We start from the raw sequence: 22,661 nt of genomic DNA on the forward strand, positions 1-22,661 counted from the left end.
TAACAGGTATTATCATATTGCCTTAGTCTGAGTATCACCCGTTATCTACGGAGCAAGACTCCTGTATAAAGTCTGATATGTCTAGACATGCCAGCCGCGCGCCAGCCAATCGGAGTCGACTTTACTAGATCGTGACATCATTTCATTCCCAAATCAGGACTCAACGTTTGATTGGTCGATTCGAGTGCAGTGTTTTGTAATGCAACAATAGCCGGGCGCATAATCGCGTAACATGATACCGAGCGCATGACGCAGGGCTTTTTAATCCATTGCCTATGACACGCCAAGGGTGAATAACGGGAGACCCGATATAGAAGCGCCTGCAGATTGGTCAAAATCTAGGAGGTCAAGAGGCGGGGTCTTGCCTAATTAATCAGCAAATCTGCTCACATATCATAGACCCATGGCATTCACCATGGGTCTATTATTAGACTAATATTGCCTTGGGGAAAGTCCATACTTTTAGAATTATGTACTATGCAGGTGTGGTTATTTTTCTTTTACAACATAGGAGTTGTTTGGAGTATCTTTAAAGCGATGGGCGGGGTGGGGGGGGGGGTAAATATGGACACATGCAGACATGTTCACAGTAACTTATTGAACAAAATGGCATTTATTTTAAATATTATTTTCAATACAGGGAAGTGATCAGGCGATTTAGATAGCCTGGTCATTTTTTGATATTGAAATATACGTGTATGTACTTAAACACATCTAGTGAAAAGTCAAAACGGCTTCTGTTTTGATTGATTGAATTGTCTTGGCCTTACATATACATTGTAGTTACGGTCAGATCGATTACATATTATAATTCATTTGACTAAATGTGTTCAATAACTTACCGGTACATCATGTTCTTTCAGCAAAACAAAAACAATTCCCATGCATTCCTATGAGAATTGTTTTCCTTTTGCTGAAGGAACACTTTTTTGTGATCCATGGACAGACCTTTAAACCAGTGTTAATGTTTAAAAGTCTGTAACTGAAAGGTAAATGAGTGACCTGAATGATTCTTGTACAAAAAGAAAGCTTATGAATTTGGCTTTCATATCCTAGATTTTGAAAGTCCTGCAGGCAAAACTTCATTCAAGAATTGGTCCTGCCATTTGGGATGCATTGGTTTACTCACCCTGTAGTTCCTTTCTGTAATAATTAACTGCCGAAGATTACCAAAGTTTGGGAAAAACAAGCATACAATGTACTACCGTACATGGACTAACTATTGTGAAACACAACGTCAGTGAGTGGAATGGTGTGATTTTGTCTGACTCCATATTGCAATGTAACTTTCAAATAGTAATTGTAATAAATGGGTTTTGTTTTAACGCAATATTGTCCCCAAATTTCGTCCTAATCTTGATAGGTTTATTTATTACTGGCTAGTTGTTTAGGTCACAGCCTTGACTCCATGGGCGTGTGCGCGTTCCTTGGCTAACCCCTGGCCATGAGGAATACATAAACAGCATTAACCGGCTATTCAGAGCGTACTGCGTGTATATATTTCAAAAACTGCACGCCCTGTAAGCGCTTGTGCATTATCTCCTGCACGTCACGTCACGTACGAACATTTTTTTAAACTGCAGGATGCCTGTATGATGGATAAAGGAAGTCTCGGTTTTAGCCGCAGAAAATCTGTATCTTGTGTTATAAAGGGACGATGTAGGTACGTCAAATTAAAATAAATCCTAAATGTTAAACCACCGCATCGTGCGTTAGATACTTGACTGCAGTCCAAATTTAAATGTGCCACTATTTGGCACATTTAGATTACACAATTCCAGGGGTAAAGATCGCGCAAGGCACGATAGGAACTAAGTAAGATCGTACCCATGGAAACAAGGTTGTTAAGGTCATACAGAGAGACAATCTAAATCTGACAAAATAAACTTCAAGAAAGTTTAACCATTTACATGCTTGTAGCAGTCATAACAACAGAGCCCAGGAAAATTTTAAAGCTGTGTACCTAGCTAAGCATGTGCATCTAGAAATTATTTGGACCTACTAAATCTTGCATGATGTTGGCCTTTTAATAGACTAAGATCATACTGCTAAATAATATGGTTACACCTCTATGTTCCGACACCCCTATGTTCCGACTGCACATATTCCTATTCCTAACCTTAACCCTAACCCTAACCCTAACCCTAACCGGGAGTAACACAATCTAGGTTGTCGGAACATAGGGGTGTCGGAACATAGAGCAGTCACCAATAATATGTGTGCATAGTGATGGGGCGGGGCATTACTGCACAGTGCTTTTGGCCTTTTTGTTTGAATTTGGTTCAATGATAAAATCTTTCTTATTTCTTAGTGTATTTATTCTGGGCGTCTTTCGATTTTGAAGAAAACTGACACATTACACACAAAATTACAGATAATGACACTACAAAAAGTTTCCTCGAAGATTTTGAGCTTGCAAGGCCAAGATACGAGTCACAGCGACATGCATGCCGTGAGCAGCTAGCTACCGGTGGCCCATCTCTACACATACTGAATGGTACAGGAAGGTTAGGTAGGAAAATTGGTCATGGCTAGGCTCTGACTGATACGATATATGGTCATATGCTTGCCTTACATGGACTAGTAACTTGTCAAACAACTGCCCTGGAATTGCTCCATTTTATTTCTTAAAGAGAAGATAAAAAATGATATTTTTATCAACGGACTCTTAAAGTTGGCTCCATGCAGGTGATTAAGTGTAATTACTGTATGTGAAGAGTGTCAAAGGGATGGTTTGAAGTGTTCTGTTTGTTTACTTTTTGTCTGGCTGGTCCATATTAAGCATGATTTTAGTGATATGATTTTTTAATTGAATGTATGTTTATTGTGGGTGGATACTTGGACCAATATCAGTTCCAATAGTTGACAGAATACAGACCACCGACACCGGCGGCTTACATAAATAGATGCAGGGTGATAATTACAGAGGGTTCAATGACGCAAATTGTCAGGGTTCAAATGTCATTGGTGTGTTCTGAAGTTCCAATAGCTTTAGATTTACTTTTTGTACTTTGTATGCTTTAGTTTCCTATTTTCCTTTAGGTTTAGGGTTTGTTTGTGTTCGTTTTCAATATTAGGTTTTGCCCTTCACCGACGTATAAACACTGTATACTCAGAGTGTTACCTACCGAGTAAAAGTTGGAAAAAATCACTCGGTTGGGACTCGAACCCACACACTGAACGGTAGAGGAATGTTATATGGGAATATTGATCATAGCTGGGCTCTGACTGATACGATTGCTATGTTTGCCTTATATGGACTTGTAACTTATCAAACAGCTGCCCTGGATTCAGTCCATTATATTTTTTAAAGAGAAGATTAGAAAATGATATTTTTATCAACGGACTCTTAAAGTTGGCTTCATGCAGGTAAGTGTCATTACTGGATGTGAAGAGTGTCAAAGGGATGGTTTGAAGTGTTTTGTTTGTTTACTTTTTGTCTGGCTGGTCCAAATTAAGTATGATTGTTAGTGATATGATTTTTTAATGATGTTTATTGTGGGTGGATACTTGGACTGATATCAGTACTGATAGTTGACAGAATACAGACCACCTACAACGGCAGCGAGACGCAGGTTGATAATTACAGACGGTTCCAATGTACAGGCATAAGGCAATGTTTTTAATCTACCATTTAATTCGAATAGGTACGTATGGAAGTGCTATAATTAAATGAGTATAACAATTGGTTTCCTTTTTATCTTTCTGCAGAAAGTTTGCCTGTGTTGGAGCGTGGTCCTAGTCTGACCAACAATGGGAAATCTTTGGAGTAGATTTGCTCCAAGAGGTTCGTTGAAGTTGGACAACTGTCAGCCAAATTAAAATCTAAATCCAGTTCTTTACAATAGGTCTTTGTATGCTTGACAAAATCTTGAAACCTCAACTCCCTCACAGCATCCAGCTATTGTATGTCATCACACAAACCAATTTGCTCCCAGGTAGAGCATAAACACAAAGTATCTCACTTTATAGTTCCCATATATATCATTCCAATCATGATATAACTCATAGGGCACCCTTCAATGGCCAGAGAATCATACCAGTTATTTCACAAAGCAACTGCCCTGCCAGCAGTACTTTTGCAGCGTCCAGCTTCATTAGCTATGGAAGATTTTGGACATGTGACCTCAGAAACACCGTTCCAGTGCTCTATTGACTGAATTATGGAGCCCTGTATTTGCCCTCTCCCAATTTTTTTCCACCGTGCTGTGTTATTTCTGTAAAGGCAAATGCATGTAAAGTTCATATTATTTTATTTCAGGAAGAAAATTGGATGATGAGCCTCCCCAAGTTCCAGGTGAGTTGTAGAGACTTTTTTGACAATGTATTCTGTCATTTGTCTGTGATACACTCCACCAAAAAAGAAAGTTCCCCCCAATACTTTTTTGTCTAACTCAAAAACTACCGAGCACCTCACACTCAAATAACAACTTCCTTAGCAATCCAGCCGTACTCACGCATGAGTTTTGTACCAGCTAATTCATTGATCATAGTGCGACATTCCTGCTACCCATGCCCGTAAGTCAGCATTTTCTAATTTTGATCCGAGACAGAGGAATCAATCAGAATTAGAATGAGTATTTTTTTTTTTTTTTGATAGCGGCTTGCATCCATGCAACACTGACAAGAATGAACGTGTCTTTTTCTATTTGATTAAAAGAAAATAGATGAGTCAATAAATTTACAAGATTTGAACATGCCATTGAATCACCATTGCAGTGCTCTGTTTACTGATATGTTTAGCCACATTTGTACATTCGCCTAATTTTGTAAATTATGTCTCTGTAATTTGCAGAGTGCAGTCTTATTAACACTGTGAAGGCAAATGCGGTACATTTAATACAATTTTTTTCAGAAACAAACTTGGATGATGAGCACCCCCAAGTTCCAGGAAAGTTACATGTATAAAGCCTATTATAGTACTTCTTAACATTACGTTTTGCCGGATAAAACGTTTTATGGGTGGAACAAATGCTGGATTTGAGACTAACAGTTATTGCATTTTTCATAATGTCTACAAAAGAAGAAACACTGCATGTGCATCAACGCGAGTGATCTGAGTTTGAGAGAATCAATATAATCAAAAATAGAATTAAATAAGTGTCCACAGTTGCCGTGCTGAACATAAGCGTAAGCTTGTTCAAATTAAACTGTTGAACGAAGTAGGGTATATACATACGTGTACAAGGTTTCACAGAAACGTTCTTTACCATATTAATTGGTGTGTCTCTGTTTGCAGGTATCACTGAGCCCGTTCTACGCAAGATCTCTGAGAGGCTTGGCTCTGAATGGCGGAAGCTGGCTACACAACTCGGTTTAAGCGCTGCAGAGATCGAGCGCATCGTGATGGATGACCCAGGCCAGACAGAGAACCAGATCTTCAACATGCTGGTCAAATGGAGGCGCCAACAATCCACTAGCACGGATCAGAGGGACGTGTTATGCACAGCTCTGATGGAGATCGGCAAACGGGACATTGTTGAAGACCTGATAGGTAGGTATCAGAATGAACCACATCAACCATTGTTTCAATCATACCATTGGTACATATGATTGAATGACGAAGCAAAACACCCTTTTTTTCTGGTCATTAAGATAAGTAGGCGTGTTTAAGGAACCCATAGAGAAACTGTATTACTTTACCTACGGTATTCCTGAAATTAATAAGACACTTCTGTTAACACGAATTACTGTCTGTTTAAGCTCGTCGGTCGCACCACGAACCGGCGTATCTAGATTTTTTGTCAAATTTAGTTTTTGTCATTAACGTTATTACGCACACAGTGCACCATTATCGCTAATGCGTGTGCGCATCGTGTAAATACACGGTGCGCATTTCTAGCTTCGCGTGCGTTGAGCTAGGTCATGTGCTGGAGGAAAGATACATTTAGCTCCATTACTTTACTTTAATTGTTGTGCGTTCACGAGAGACAACAAAAATGGCGGAGATTTATTGCACGGTGAATGGGCGCGTGTGGACACGCTGCCGATCTAGTCTTTTTATTCTGTATCTATGACGCCACTTTATACACTAATTCCCATAGTGTTATGACGTTACAAAGGAGCGTTGACATGAAAAAATGGAATTTAGCGTTTCACGAACCGATCTATCGCCGTATCTGGCACACGTACGGCCACTATTATGCGCGTTGAATGACATACAATAAACTGACAAAAATCTGTTTCACGAAGTAACAAATAACTTTGGAACTGAATTTCTCAAAAACTTAGCAACTCAGATGCACACGGATTGCATACAATAAAGTTCCATCTATAATTTAATAGCATAAATAAAACAGCTTGAAAGCCTACAAAATAATGACCGACTTTAAATCGGTTTTTCTCAAAACACAAAAAAATGAGATACGTCGGTTCATGGTGCATCTGACGAGTTAATCAATTCCTTTATTTTAAACCAAATTTCAGTGCTCAGAAAGTTTGAAGGGGAAACACATAACGGCATTAAAAACAATATTCAACTAGAAACGCACATTAGCTTGTTTCTTAAGCACATACTTTTTACTATAGAAGTTAGTTTTGTAATCACAATTTAGGTTATTTCATGTTTGGTTGTCTTCTGCTCGCATTCTTCTTGGGGGGGGGGCGGTACGAAAGGTCAGGACACATGTTTTCAGTCTTCATGCACTCGTATAGATACGCCCATGAATGAACACCAATAACAAGTGTTTGATTCAGTGGGTGTTGGGTAAACGTAAAATCACACTCTTAAGAAGAAACTCCTCCTGACAATAACGGAACAAATATGGCCTCAAAACAATGTGCAGTATTACATAAATGTTGAGATTTCTTTTGTTTGAACTTAACTGCCAGCAACAGTTAGTCCTTTCATTGTCCAGGTTATGATATGATCAACATTTTTGGATTGACTTATTACAGTTTTGTTCATTTAAAGAGTGTAAGGGACTGTTTTATCAATATTGTCATCTCAGGGACGCCAAAAAAAAAAAAAAAAAAAAATCTGGATAAGTAAATTTCAATCCTTGGCAAAATTTCTAAGTGTACATTTTACTGCACTAAATGGAAAACCAAAACAAATTCAATGCTTTATATACGTGGATAAAGAAAAAAATGTAGAAACAAGTGGACTTGAAAAATGCACCTGCAGATTGGTCTGCTTTGTTGAATTGTGGCTTGAAAGAATTGTGATGAATCATGTTCATCTGAATTCTCTAATAAATTACTCATTATAATTGTATGATTTGTTTCAGAAATCACCGGACTCCAGGGGCCATATACCTTTGCCTACTTGCGACAACAAATAATCGACAACTACAAGCAAACTGCAATGACTATTCCTGCACACCCTACACTGCAGTCACGTCAAGTGGGTATTGAGGAATTCTTTATTCCTTTACAACTCAAAAAGAACATTCCAGGCAAAACAAAATCAGAGAGGTCGGTGACATTACCAGAAGGAAAATTATTCTTGGATGAAGCACTGTATGACATTCTCAATTCCTTGGATGATTTGTTCAATCAGGAAAAAGTTAAGGAAATCAAGATTCTTCTTATTGGTGGGGCTGGGATGGGTAAATCAACCCTGTTAGTGAAGGTTGCAAACTCCTCCATCACCCTTAGTTCAAAACCCCTTCTTGGTAGATTCGATCTTGTGCTTTGGATAAAGCTGAGGCAAATGCAGCAATCTAGTTGTGTCTTGGATGCCATATTTGACCAAATTCTAGCTCAAAACACCAAACTGACGAAGCCCATAGTGAAAGGGTTAATTGATGATCATGAATCAGGCATTGCTTTGCTGTTGGACGGAGTAGATGAAATTCCATCTCATGTTTTGCAATCTAAGGAGGGCGTGTACAGGGTTCAGGATATCTTACACAACAGAGTCCTTACTAAAAGTTTTGTGCTGGTCACCACCCGACCACACATGAAACAGTACATACTTAGGGGTCACCCAAAGTATGCCCTGCTGGAGACAACTGGCTTCAATCCACAAAACAGAGATCAGTACATCAGATTAAACCTTCCTGATGATGCTGACAAGGGAAAGGCATTGGTTTCATATCTGAAAACCAGTCAACATCTATGGGAACTGTCCAAAGTTCCAATCATTTCCCAGATGATATGCCTTGTTTGGAAGAATCAAAAGTCATTGCCTGAGAGAATTACTGAGCTGTTTGCAAAGTTTACGGAGGTTCTTTTCATTCGCCGCAATGAAGAAATGGGTGATCAGCACATGATGACCATCATGATGTCCATCATTGATGACTTGGGGCGTGTTGCATTGCAAGGGTTACTAGACTCTAGCGGGGAAAGACTCATGTTCAATGAAACTGAATTTCAGAATTGTCAGTCTTCCTTAGCTGAGGGTTGTCATGTTGGTTTCGTTCAACGTGAAATGTTCACGAGTGGTCTGGATGTAAAAGTGCTGGTCACTTTCCCCCACAAGTCCATCCAAGAATACTTTGCAGCATGTCACCTGGTGAAATTGCTAGAAGATGACAAAAACAAGTTCTGTGATCAGTTGAAGCAGATTGGAGAAAGCAATGTTCTTGCGATGGAATACCTGCTGAGATTTTGTTGCGGTAGATCAGGAAAGGCTGCTGGTCTCATTCTGGATCACATACAAGAGATGGAAGGTGATGAGGAGAAACATCAGAGATTGGCTCGGCTGCTTTTGTTCGAGTCTAGTTCAGAAGAGTTGGCTACCAAACTAGTCAGACCAACTGAGGTAGACTGCAAGAGTAATGAAGACCTGAAATCACTGAGCTACTACTTACAGCATGTCACTCCACCACTTGAAGGTACAGTTTTTCACATGTATGTAAGAAAGCAGGAGCTTACCCTTCTCAGGGGAATTCTTCTGAGTGACAGCATGGAGTCAACTAGATTGATAGTGGTTAACTACTACTTGTCTGAGCAGAAGGGGGAGGAGCTTAGCCTCCTTGAGGAAACACTTGGTGGGGTGGATGAACAGCGCTGTGCTCAATTACACATTATGGTTCGCATTGAGGCAAAGTCATGGTTTGATGTGGGGCGTGTATCGCACAGCTTTTTCCGCATGCAGGAACAAAAAGGCGAGCTTGGTTTGGTTATGCACCAACGATCACCGGATGAGGTTGTCAATCTATTGAAGGCACTGGAAGGATGCAGGTTGAGTGATCTCTTACTGCATGACACCAACCTGCATGCACGGGTGGGAGATGTTAGCCACATCCCCTCATCCCTTACAATCTTGCAGCTCTTTGCATGCAGGTTGGTAGATGATGATGTGAAGGACCTGATCAGCATCCTTCCTGCTGGGCATGGTTTAGAATCGCTTACCCTGGATGGCAATGCATTCAGTTTGGATGCAGTGAGGGCTCTCACCCATCATCTCCAAGGTCTCTCTAAGTTACGTTACTTGCATCTTTGTAACATCGGCCTCGATCCTGAGCTCATCAGACAAGTTGTCAGTGAAAACCTCCCTCACCTGAAGGACACATGAACAAAAGAGGGAGAATTTTGAGCCTAAATATTCTCCCACCAAGTCATAACTCTCACCCTGTTCCCTATGAATGCACCACGCTCATGAGCCGCATTAAATTGCAACAAGAAGCATGTATCATGGGTCATTTTATGTGAAGTCAATGCTCTGCGGCATTCAAACAAACTAATGTGACCACAGAAAATTACAAAAAACAACAATCAATAACAACAAAAACTTTACTTTCAGAGGACAATAAGGGGCTCGATAATGAATAAAAAGTCAACAAAACAGTTTCAATACAAATAGATGTATTCGGAATCCTCTTACATTATGAATACAAATATACCCAGCATAGTTCTAGTACTGAACCCCCACCCCCCCCCCCAAAAAAATTTAATCCATCAATTTAATCAATCAATCAATGTGAAAAGTCAATCAACAATTCCTGTACAAAATGATTCATTGAAATCTTAAAACATAATAGCACTGCACTAAGCATTCTGGGTGTCACTTGAAAGTGATATTAAATTGACCTTGTATCTTGGGTGACCTCTGAGTACTATTATAAATCTACAATCTAATCGTCAATTAAACAGGAGAATCCACCTCTCCTTTCCATTTCTTTTGAGAAAATATCTCGTATCGCATCATCTTAGGAAAAAGTTGTGTGAGATGTCTTCAACTTTTGTGACAAAGGCCTCCTCCTACCCTGTTATCCGATCAATGTAGTAATATGGCATTCAAACAAACTAATGTGACCACACGCAAATGGCTGCACGACACCCTTCCATAGACCAGTGCTGTGCAAAACTTAGTATACAGAATAATACCCCAAACCTCGGGTACTTTTGAATTGTTTTGCGTTTACCTTATGTACAAATTCGGAAAATTCTTGCAACGTCACGCCTTTTAAACAGACGTTTCTTTTGAATGTTTGTGCTTCATTCTTTATCAAATAGTTTCTGTAAATAAACGTAAATTATGCATAAAATGGCAAAAATTAAGATTCCAGTTTGCTAACTTTTGTATAGATCTTTAACCTTGACTGTTTATGTAATATACCTTTAAAGTGGTGCAGTTGTGTAAGGACAGTATGACGTGGATTTTGTTTACTATTCAACTATAGGCCTATGTCCATATTGAGAGTTACTAAACCAGTGTTCATACTGTCAAACAATTCATGTATAATATATACATGTAGAATGTTGCATTGCCAAATGATGCATTTTTGTCAGAGGACAGTCATGTTTGCTCATTCAGGACCAATCGTTGCAATTGTTGTATACACGAAAATGTTTCTGTGTTTCTGATAATGTTGAAATAGGAACAAGTGGACAATTTGCTTGTTTTTATCATTGCAAGCCTCTTCAAAGTATTGATTGACACTAGATTTGTTTGTTCCAAGTATGATCAATATTCTGTAGAAAAACTGACATTTTTGTTTCTAACAGTTTGTATCTTTTGCAGTTGCCCAGGTGATAACAGTCATTTATAACTTGCCCAAATGCAACCGTTCATATTGGTAAAAGTAGTTCTGCAGGGGAGAAAAGGTATACTTTGAATCAACATTTTGATTGATTCACATTGGAAATGTTAACTGAATGTAAATAATGTTTAACTGTTGTTGCTGGCATGACACATGAAAGAAGATTTTGATTAAAATGAGATTTAAACACTGTATTTGTAAAGCCGTACTGATTGCAATTTTAAATGACGGGGATTTTTGTACTCATTCATTGACACATTTCAAGGGATATGGGATGGGATCATTTGCATTTATATCACAAGTAACCTACCAAATTGTAATAAAAAAGCTCACTTGGTTTAAAGATCGTACTGGTACTAAATACCCTGTGAAATTATTCCGTCTGGCTTGCTGTCATTAAGAAGAAATCAAGAAATGTAGGTGATTTCCAATGATAAGTCAATTGACTGATTTTTTGAAATAAGAGTGCTATGGACAAAATCGCGTTTATTGATTAAAAGTTTGTGCATAGATATTTCACTCTTTTCTTGAAAAGAAATACCAAAGCTTCAACATGTTAGGTTTTGAGTATTCTTCTGTGAATCAGTGATAATATTACAAGTATTGAAAACAAGCAAAATGAAATACAAATGTTCTATATGCCTTTAAGCCATTGTTTGCAAATTACATAATTGTGATATTTAGTCTGTAAGATAAGGTCATCACTCGGACATGAACTCCAAGTCAAGATAATCTGCTGACTTTTGGATAATTTGGTTTCTGTTTCACGTTTGCTGAAATTTAGCAAAATAAACCCTTCATCCTTTATATAGAACATTGTCATAGTTCCTGACACTTCTCCAACCAGTGACTGTGCTCCTGTTACACAAACACTGGTTATGGAAATGTCCTCAGTTACTGTGCTTCTGGTTTTCCCAAACGTTAGTTCGTTATTATCAAATAGACATTGAAAGTTGACCTGGATCTTTTCGTGCAACTTAAGTTACATGTTGTAATAAAAATAAACCACAAAGGAGAACTGTCTCGGTGCATTATAATACATGTGTAACTTGAAAGTTGAACAAAGACATTGACTGGAGCTGGTTTGACCTGGTGACCTCTGGATTCCTGTTCCGATACGGTAATCTGGAATGGTAATCCTGCTACAGTCAAGTTCCTTGTTTAATTTTTAAATAAAAATTAAAAATCTGATATTTGTACCGTTTGGCGGAAGTAAGTTGATTTGGCTTTTGATATGGTTAACTGTGAAAGAAATTTTTGTTGAAATTTGTATGTTATTTGTATTATTTGTTATTGGTGCAGAAACATTTCTGATCTCTTCTTTTCCTTTGTTCCAGAAATTTGGGGAAAAGTTTAAGACGTCAGGGATTATATTTGACATTGTGTACTTTGTATGATTATTATCATGTAATAAATCATTCCATGCAGTGACTTAAGTCAATCAAGGAGAAATCTTTGAGGTTAGATGATTGTTGTGTTATGCCTCCATTCCTCCCTCAGTGATGGACCAATCTCCCGCCTCTGAATTCTACAGCTGGGTCACCACTTGGGTTTTGTAATCAGGCATGCAGGCTTCATAATGAGGATAGCAAAAGAAATTCCTTAAAAAATATATCAACCCAATCACAAATTTACTTCATGCAATTAAAAATATGATTACACAGCTAAATCGCTGATGGATCCAGAAGCATTTATTGTTGGGGGATTAAGAAAGTGGTAACCGACAGGCCAGTTGTTGCCAATTCCTTATGTGGAGGGGCGGGGCTAGATTGCATTTTATGGGAGGGGTGCAGTGTTTCCTTTCTTTTCTTTCTTTGTATTATAAAGTGGCAACGGGGATGAATAGACTACAATTTCGCATTAAAACAGTCGTCTTCACTTGTTCCATGGTGGATTAATATTCAAGGCATTTCTAGTGGCCCCCACTTCAGTCTGCAAGACAGCTTTTTGATTACTTCAGGACAACTTCAAATAAGTTGAAGTTGTCTTGAATGAATCGTTGTTTCATTACATTGTTTTGTTGTGGACCTGTTGTGTTTTGCTGTTGTGGGCTTAGCGACACCACGGTGGCTCATTTGAAAACAAAAAGCTTTTTTAAAATATTTTTCTAGCACCCAATGAACACCAACAAATAGAACTTTACCTATTAACACCCCCCTCTTCAATTCATCCCCTTTCATGAATTCATGATAATTCGTCACCGTTTTCACGAACAGCCACATACTATATATATTATGTTGATTTTGAAGTAAAGTGTTTTCGAGATAATCACAAAAGAAGTTTCTCATATTTTAAAACTGCAAGAAATACTACTTTGCAACAACTTTGTGCAGCAAGAAAACCATCACACAATTCTACGTGAGCTGAAGTTTTACATAAACCCGGTAATAAGACTTAATAAAGCAGTTAATTAGTGGAAATTAATTAGTAAAGATATGTGGCTCTTCGTGAAAACGCAAATTCACGTTTCCGACATATTGGCCCTTTCTGTTCAACGTGTATTTCCATAGGCGCGCGTGAGTACGCGCGCGCGCCTGAAAATGTAACACAGATATGTGGCTCTTCGTGAAAACGCAAATCTCATTTGACCTACTTTTACGTATTTCCGTGCAATGGGTTTTGTACGCGTTCAAAGGGCCAAAATGTATGTGGCTCTTCGTGAAAACTCAAAATGCAGTTATCGAGATTTCTGCCCCTTGCAACATTAATGTAACTTAGAAATTAATGATGTTTTGCTTACAGAAACATGTCAAAATGGTTAAGTACATTGTTTTAATGCGAAATATTGAAAAAATCAAAATCGAAAAAAATTGTAATTTTGGAGATATGTGGCTCTTCGTGAAAACGGTGACGAATTGTCTAGGCCCCACTACCAATAAACAACTCTACTTTAAGAACAAAACGCACTTTTTGTTTCACTTCCCTTCGATATTCCCTAAAAAATGTTTTTGTAAAATTAAATTAAGCTGTCTACATTGTGTATGGGTTGGAGGTGGGCAGGCATGGATTGGGGGGGGGGGGGGTCACAACGCCCCCCCCCCCGCTCTGTCAATGTTTTTTTCATAGAAACTCATTTAAATTAATGCTACCCCCCCCCCCCCCCCTGCTGTGACACCCCAAATAAATTATACTGGTAATAATATACTGGTAAAATTCCTGGATCCGCCCCTGGTGGGGTTATCAGTGATGGACAAGTTAATTTCGCCGCACTAATCGAAAGCCCGCCCTCTATGGCTACATTTATTACATAGAGGAATATCAAATATTAAATAATAGAGGAATATTATTAAAAATAGAGGAATATAGAAGTCGCGGCACTCTAAAAATTTCTAAATGGGCGTTGCGGGGGGAGGGCCAGTTATCGCTTGATGAAAAAAAATTGCACCTGTACAAATTTGCATATACATTCCACAAGGGCTATACCAAATTAATGAAGGGAACTCGGTTCAAAATAAAATTTCTTTTTAGCAAACTATTGAATTTGAAGACGATCTTTTCTGAGATACAGGTCTCCAATATTGTTTTATATAAAAATTGTGAGAATTGAAAAAGATGGTATGCAAACATTGTGAATTAGAATAAAAACGACTTTTCCCCAAGCTAAAAAACCTGAAACTACCCCAGCACAAAATGTGCCTGGTAGTTTTCATTGGTGATTAAGGCGCCGCAGAAATAACTGGTTCGCACTTCCCAATGCTTTTTGAAATCATTGCAATAGTACAGGGACCAGGGATTTGTTCACAAACCAATCTCACGTGGTTCGTTGCGCGTTCTTGAATTGGCGGGGCACGACGTGGAGGACTTTCGAAAAAACGTCCCAACAGTGAAAGTAAGTTTGCCAATTTTTGCCTGAAAAGTTAACCATTTGGCCTTGGAAAGCTAGGTGGAAGTGATTGAACTACTGTAGATTCTTCTGGAGTTATAATTTTTTTGCGTATGGAGAACTTTGCCACCCATATGTGCAGAAAATCACAGCCCTGTATGCTCTGCGGTCACGCACAACGGTGCATTTACCCGGCAACCTGCATAGCCTACTGCGTAGACTGGACTATACATAAGGAGCCGTCTATCCTCAGAACAAAAGCGATGTCTGATTTGACAAGAAAAGTGCCCCTTGTTCTTCTCAACCAATCAAAACGTTTGTTACATGAATGGAATTAGCTTATTGTGTTATCTTTCAGAAGCTGTGCGAGCAGTGGCATAGCCAGGAATTTTCAGTGGGGGGGGGGGGGGGGGGGGGGGGCCGCTCCGCTGGGACATTTTATGGGAGGCGTCATGTAGATCAATGATAATTTTTTTAGAAACTCAAAATCTCAGTAGGGGGGGGGGGGGCAACTTGGGGGCGACAAGGTTTCATGGGGGGGGGGGGGGGCTGAACAGCCCCTTACGGCCCCTGTGGCTACGCCACTGCATGCGAGATAATTGTATGCGACCGGGTTCACACGTGTGCTGTTCGAAGATGTAAACCCGCTCCCTAAAAATCGGGGAATTGTGCCGTGACCTCCATAGGAAGCGTGAAATTTCCACTTAGTTGCCTGTTTTTCAATGAAAAAGTGCACATAATTATTCGCCTTTAATCATGAAGAAGTTATATTCATGTGAAAGAAGAAAATCTGTATTTTGTGATGCGATACAAGGAGGTAAGTTTAACGAACATACTTTCCGCATATTAACAAAAGTTTGCTCAGAGTGCCTACTAGTATAGCCAGTCTTCCCACGTAGACAGAGCTTCACTAGTGTCGAGTGAGCAAATGCTCCATTGTTCTCCATATGGGTGTCACAGGGGGGGGGGGGGGGTGACTTATTTTTTAAGAATTTGTATGGCAATTTTATTGGGGGCAGAGCTAGCTGGGGGGGGGTGGGGTGGTTGACCCCCACAATCCCCCCCCCCCCCTGGATCCGCGCCTGCATTTGCAATGCATGCTGGGCATGGATAAAAACATGAATTTTAATCAGACTGTCTTTTTTATTGACATTCAAATATGGCATTTGGAGTATATTTAGCCGGCACCGGCTTTCTTTAAGCGAACGATATTTTGCCGGATAGGCACTGAACATACGCAGTGACATTTTCTGGGACTTAAAAATAAAACATAGTACCTTCGCTTGTACCCCCACCCCCCTCCCTGCAAACAGAACGCTTGTCAGGGCTGACGTCATTTGAGCTCTCATTGGATAGATTTGCGTGACCTGTGACGTACATGTAGAAGGCGTCACACAAACTAACTTCCGGTGCCCATCATGCGTAGTGCGTGCTAGCTGCATGTGAAGGTTAGTCCCATAAATGTGACAGTAACACTGGACTTCCTACTCTGGTTAATAGGGAGGTAGACCAGTACACCGTCACATTTATGGGACTAATAAACTACAAAGTCTAAATGTGAACAATAGAAACTAGACAAAGTTTTACATTGTAAGGTACATGTACCAAGTGTGGACTTTATTTACGGAGGTAGTCCGGTAAATTGGCCACATTTATGGGGCTAGACATTTGAACAGCTATGAGGGATGACACCTTCTTGAATGTTTTGTTTATTATGTTGTGGAAAGAGGGCATGATGTCTTTGATTTATTGGGGAAATTATGGAGTCGATGACGAAGACAACCAGAAAACAGGCTCAAAAACCAAGATGGCGACAGTGAAACTCGATGCAATGAAGGAATGATGCTGATTATGCTGATTGGCTGGATAAAAATTATTTTTTTTTTAACATGTTGTTATCAGCCAATCAACATCGGGCTAAGCTTTCATTCTGTCTGGCATGCACACGTGTTGTAAGAAGTACAACGTGCACTTCGTCTTTGAATGCAAAAAATGGGGAAAGTCCAGGCGCGGATCCAGGATTTCTTTAGATGGGGGGGCACATCTAGAGCATTTGTTCTGAGGACTAATGCGAGCGCGGAGCGCGAAGCCCGTACGGCGTGGGGTCCTAGATGCTCTGTGATGCTCTGTGATTCTAGATGCTCTGTGATGCAATCTGAGGCGATTCCTGGCCCCTTTCCCTCTGAATTATTTGTGCAAAAGTTGATAATCTTGTAAGGATTTTTTAAAAATATACTCTTGTTTTTACAAATTTTAAGCTACTGTGTACTTCAAAGTTGCAAACCATGTATTTCTGTCTTCATAATTTCTTGCATTGTATTTAAAAAAAAAAGGAATTGTATTGACTTAGATTGTAAACTGTTGCAATGGGCGATGCGCTGAGGCATTTGCTCCAAAGACTAATAGTCAGGTGGCTTAGGGCCAATTTTTGACAAGATCTTGACCGACTGGTCCAAAGCACCAAACTTGGCAGATAGATTGTTACAGCCTTAGAGAAGATATTTAGAAGGGGTGACACCTGTAATTTTTTTGGGAAGGGTACCTAATTTGCATAAATTGTTTATCCCTGCCGGGTAATATATTTATTGCCATATTTGGGTATATTTTTAATTTTTTTATTTTTTGAAAAGTATATTTTGGTGATTCTACTTACACATCCTTACTTCAATTACACTTTCTAAAGCATTTAATACTGACTGGACAATTATGAGGACATAGTAACGATCCAAAATGGCTACTTTTATATCCTACAGTTTTGCGCATCATTCTTGTCTTCAGATATCATCAAGTTGTCTTGCCAAACCTTAGTATTGATGAGCTTCACAGTCACCAAGTTGCTTACTGACTCAGTAACTCGATTAAAACTCCATGAAAAATCATGTGAACAATGATAACGTTATATTTAGCCCAGAACACAAAAATGGGGAAAAACGAGGTGTCCGTAAATTGGGCTAAAAAGTAGGTGAGGGGTTGCCTATTAAACGTGGGGACTTTAAAAAGTTTGAGGAAATTCCCAAAATTATTGGCAAGAAAACATTTGGACGTAGACATCATTATTTTTAAAAACAATAACTCTTATTTTGGGGGATTCATCCTTGAACTTGATCAAGTCCCCATATGTTAGGCAACCCTTCGCCTCATTTTAGCCCAATTTACGGACACCTCATTCCCCCCCCCCCCTTTTATGTTTTTGTGGGCTAAATATCAAGATGATATAATTTTTCACACGATTTCCCATTTATTTTGGTTAGGGCAACTCTGCCAGTAAGTAACTTTGTGAATTTGAAGGTCATCAATACTGAGGTTTGGCAAGACTACGTGATGATATCGGAGGAAAAAGGAAAGGCGCGCAACTTTGGGGTATAATGGTAGCCATTTTTGATCTTTATTATGTCCTTATAATCTTCAAATCTCCGATATGCTTTAGAAAGTGTTATTGAAGTAAGGATATGTTAGTAAAATCACCTAAATATACTTTTCAAAAAATAAAAAAATAAACATCTACCCAAGTATGGGAATAAATATATTACACGGCAGGGATTAACGCTTTATGCAAATTAGGTCCCCTTCCCAAAAGAATTTCAGGTGTCACCCCTTCTAAATATCTTCTTTAGGGCTATAATAATATATCTGCCAAGTTTGGTGCTTTGGACCAGTCGGTCACGATTCCGATCGTATGCCACCTGACTATAATGCGAACGTGGAGCAGTGTCTTACGGCGTTGGGTTCGGGGCCATGGGCGTCGCCAAAAAATGCTTGTATTTCTCAACACATTCTCGATTTATCAGTTTTAAAGGGGGGCATGGACATGTTGCCCCCCCCCCCCCCCCCCCAAACTCATTAAATTTACACCATTTTGTCTTCGCGCCTCTTTTTCTTTCTTTTTTTTTCTTTTCTTTTTCTTCCTTTTTTTTTTTTTTTTTTTTTTTTTTTTGCTTTTCCAGGGGGGGCAAGTGCCCCCCTTGCCCCCCCCCCCCCTCGCGACGCCCATGTTCGGGGCCCACTGAAGGGACCCGGGAAATTTTTGATTCTATAGATGTTCTGTGGTGCAAACTGAGGCGATTCCTGGCCCCATTTCAGCAAAATGTTGTGAAGATTATTAGGATTTTTTTTTCATTATCGCTTCGGTTTGCGGTGACACCATGTTTTTTTTTAATTTTTTGGTTTGAAATTGTACTCTTGTATTTCTTAATACAAGCCTAGTTAAGTTTCTTCTGTTCTTCACTTGATAACCAAGTATTTTCGACTGCATAATCAATATTTCTTGCATTTTATTTTTGTAAAGGAATTGGATCGGCTTAGATTGTAAACTGTTTTAAGGATGCGTCGGTAGATCTGCCCCGAGGACTAATAATGCGGAGCGCAATGTCTTTCGGCGTGGGGTCTGGGGCCCACTTAAAGGCCCCGGGAATTTTTTTGATAATCAGATGCTCTGTGGTGCAATCTTAGGCGATATTTGGCCCCTCCTTCCCTGAGTTATTTGAGCAAAATGTTTTAAGTTAAATAAGGATTTTTTTTCATTGGTTTAATATACATGTATACTCTTGCTTTAACAAGCCTTTTAAGTTTCTTCTGTTTTTCACTTGATAAGACCAAACAAAAAAAATGGTGTGTTTACGGTAACCCGACCGACCTGGAATTTTTTCGGCCAAATTGCCGACCTCAAACTTTTTATTGCCATTTTGAAGGTTGATAATTGACAAATTTCAAACATTTCAAGTACTTTTAATTATTTGCCACGAACAAAAAACATTTTCCACACTTGAATCTGACCATAATTTGAAACATACCTGTGTTAAACGTGCGAAAATCGCGACGATCTCAAAAATTGAATTCTCAAACTACGAAGTACGATTATTTTGCACAAACGCATCGGGGTACGCCTGGCTGCCCGACGGACGGCATGGTTCTCCCCACGTACGTACAAACGTGCGTATCTGCCCGATATGCTGGAATTGCGGCCGGCCCGATATGCTGACAAAAAAAATGCCGATCACATTTTTTAGCCCCTGGTACGCACAATATAATTATCATACACGCCATTAAAATGCACAATTTGATCGTTACATACGCCATTATTTCATCTTGACATGCAAAATCTTGACCAAAATCCTGTTTTTCCGATGCATGTGTGATCACAATGCACACGATGACATGTTCTGTTGAACACCAGCAGCACCCAGCTAACATACAGCACGGTACACTGGTTCCCTCGCCAGCTAACGGAATCAATGCTATGATGAAGGACCGGAACCAGTGACTACTGCCTCTCTCTGGTCCATACTTCGTATCATACAGCATGATGATGTAGTGGGCCGAAGTTGGATCGTAAAAATATTACCAAACAAACATTGCTGGAGAAAGAGAATTTCTGCGAATTAATCTACAGAACGTGATCTTTACTTTCTGTGTATGTGTTTTCCATTAAAATGACGAACCTGCAAAGCTCGAACTTGTGGCGAAACATCGTAGCGTGTTTCTGCAGTAGTGCAAGATTTTGGGCCACGTGGGCCGTGAGCACGGCGCGATGTTCGGCCAGCCAGGCGGAATGTTGGCGGTGCCAGCGGCCGTGATGTATGTTAAGCATAAAGTGGATCACCGACCTCCAATATATTTTTAATTAGGTGAGGCAAGTTTTAATCACTTTTGATAGCCAGTCTTGATAATTTTCGTGGCGCAAATGAAAATAATCCAGGCACAAAATAAACATGATTCCTTGCTCTATGATTAGTACGAATGATGCTCCATTAATCAGCACCCCCAAAAAATTGGCGAAATAATTTTCCGACCTACTGACCAGTGGCGTCACCAGACTTTTCAGTCTGGGGGGGGCACAGGGGGGGGGGGGCACTTAGGTGGATACGGATCGCCGTCCTGGGGGAGGGGTCTAAGGGGAGGGGGTGCCCCCTTTGGAAAATTTTCGCATATGGAGGATGGGCTAGATGCAAAATGGTGCCACATTTGATGCTCATTTGAAGAAAATACGAATTACTGTGCTTCTTTGTCCTTATGAAAAACCAACTCAGATGATGGGAGTTGAATATAACAAAATATATATATATTTGTTTACCAACCCAAATCTCAGATGGGGGGGCACTCGGGGGGCACTAGGTTTTCCAGGGGGGGGCACGTGCCCCCCCTGGCCCCCCCTTGGCGACGCCACTGCTACTGACGCTATTTTGAAAGGCATGTAATCGGAATCAAAAGTTGTTCTTTTTCTCCACCTTAATTTCTTAATTTGAAACTTGCATGTAAATGTAATTCATACTTTTCTAGTTAGGAAGCAATGAAACACAGGTTGTGAAATGTTAATTTTTTTTAAGTTAACAATTTTGATTTTTTTTTCTTTAATTACAAAAATATTAGTGACCTACAAGATCTCCTCTGAATTTCAAGGACAAATCTTAAGATAAAGACCCCCAGATTTGCTCTAAAATGCACCAGAGAGCTTCTAAAGTTTAAACATTTTCGGGTTGTTGAATCACAGCAAATCTCCCCCACATGTTTGAAAAAATCCTGGGGAGAACCCTGGCCGACGATACAAATTAATTTGGATTGAAATGTATCGATTGAATATCTTCAATGCTTGAATAGTGGTTTTAATTTTTTTGCAAAAGAACACGCGTGGGCATGCAGAACTGAAATGAAAAAAAAAAATTACAAAATAAAATTATTTCCCTACCTACCTACCTGGATTTTTTTCAGACCGTTACCGTAAACACACCATTTTTTTTGTTCGGCCTAACCATTTTCGTTTGCATAATTGTTTTCGTGCATTTTTGAAATGGAATTGTATAGACTTAGTTTGTAAACTTTTGCAAGGATGCTTTCTAATGTTTTGTATCAAGTATACATTTTCAGTTTATCAATAAGATAAGATTTTCTACGGACATTTTTTACTGAAACGGACATTTTTTGGACTCCTTGGAAGCGCTTGGAAGAAATGCTGGCAAATTGTTATACGAAAACACACCCCTTGACCAATAGTGTGGTCCAAAGAGCAGCGTTCAACCACGGATCTCGCGCTCATCGCGCTAAACACAGCACATCGGCTGTCACACGTGCGTGTTTTTCGTACCGGTACGTACGCTCATATGAATCGCATTTCATAACCCATATACCATGCAGGGTTACGTATGGATACGTACGGTGGGATCGCGGCTTACTTCAAAGCTTCTCGAGTTCCCTGTGTCATACGGCCAGTACACAATGTTGCAGGCCGCTGATGTATAATATCGGCGCCGGCATTTTTGTTTGAAGGTTGCCCTCCTCCTTCCCTCCATTTCTCTCACCTCCCCCTCCTTTCCCCCCGTTTTATTCATTTTTTTTTTTTTTACTCAATTAGACGGGGGGCACGTGCCCCCGCGGCCCACCCCTGGATCCGCGCCTGAAGTCACATTTTCTTTGAAAGTGTGTTTCAAAATTCCAACAAATATGAGTAAATCTGAAGACAAAAGACTGCCCTGCAAAAGTCACTTTGGTGCTGAACAGTCATTTTAAATCTAGATTCCATCATTTGCAGCCATCCGAAAAGTAACTGGCGCAATTATTGTTGAAAAACAAACTTGGTTGAAAGATAGTAAGGGAACTAAACTCCCTGTGAAGTTATTCTTTCTGGGAAGCTGTCATTTTGAAGTAATCAACGAAAGAAGGCATTTCCAACAGCGATCTAAGAAGCACCGTAGGAAAATTTAAATTAGTAGTTCGTTTTGTTATTCAGCGCAGCGCGCACAAGTATTGGAACGACGCACACGCGCGCGCGGTTGTTGTAATTCGTCGGATCAGTGCGCGACGTCGCGTATAGCTGCAATTCAAAACATGATTCAGTAACTTTTGATTTGAAATTGAGATCTAAGAATGTTGTTTTTCTCGGAATGTACAGCTGAAGCTTAGCTCAAACTTCATCA

General features: G+C 39.7%; 2 protein-coding genes across 3 annotated transcripts in view; both read left to right on the forward strand.

Moving 5' to 3' along the window:
- Window positions 1-2,494: 2,494 nt before the first annotated feature.
- Window positions 2,495-10,613, forward strand: LOC119732977. The gene is made up of 4 exons (XM_038206559.1): window positions 2,495-2,507; window positions 4,262-4,297; window positions 5,240-5,494; window positions 7,230-10,613. The coding sequence occupies exons 1-4, from the start codon at window positions 2,495-2,497 to the stop codon at window positions 9,461-9,463; spliced, it is 2,538 nt and encodes an 845-aa protein (XP_038062487.1). The 3' UTR covers window positions 9,464-10,613.
- A 4,101-nt stretch (window positions 10,614-14,714) lies between these two features.
- LOC119733285 overlaps window positions 14,715-22,661 on the forward strand; it is a 39,361-nt gene continuing 31,414 nt past the window's right edge. For both annotated transcript variants that reach the window (XM_038206885.1, XM_038206886.1), the window contains exon 1: window positions 14,715-14,760. The gene's annotated coding sequence lies outside the window, so the exon portion shown is untranslated. The remainder of the gene's footprint in view (window positions 14,761-22,661) is intronic.

The sequence above is a fragment of the Patiria miniata genome, unplaced genomic scaffold, assembly GCF_015706575.1.
Source record: "Patiria miniata isolate m_02_andy unplaced genomic scaffold, ASM1570657v1 HiC_scaffold_25, whole genome shotgun sequence".
Lineage (NCBI taxonomy): Eukaryota > Metazoa > Echinodermata > Asteroidea > Valvatida > Asterinidae > Patiria > Patiria miniata.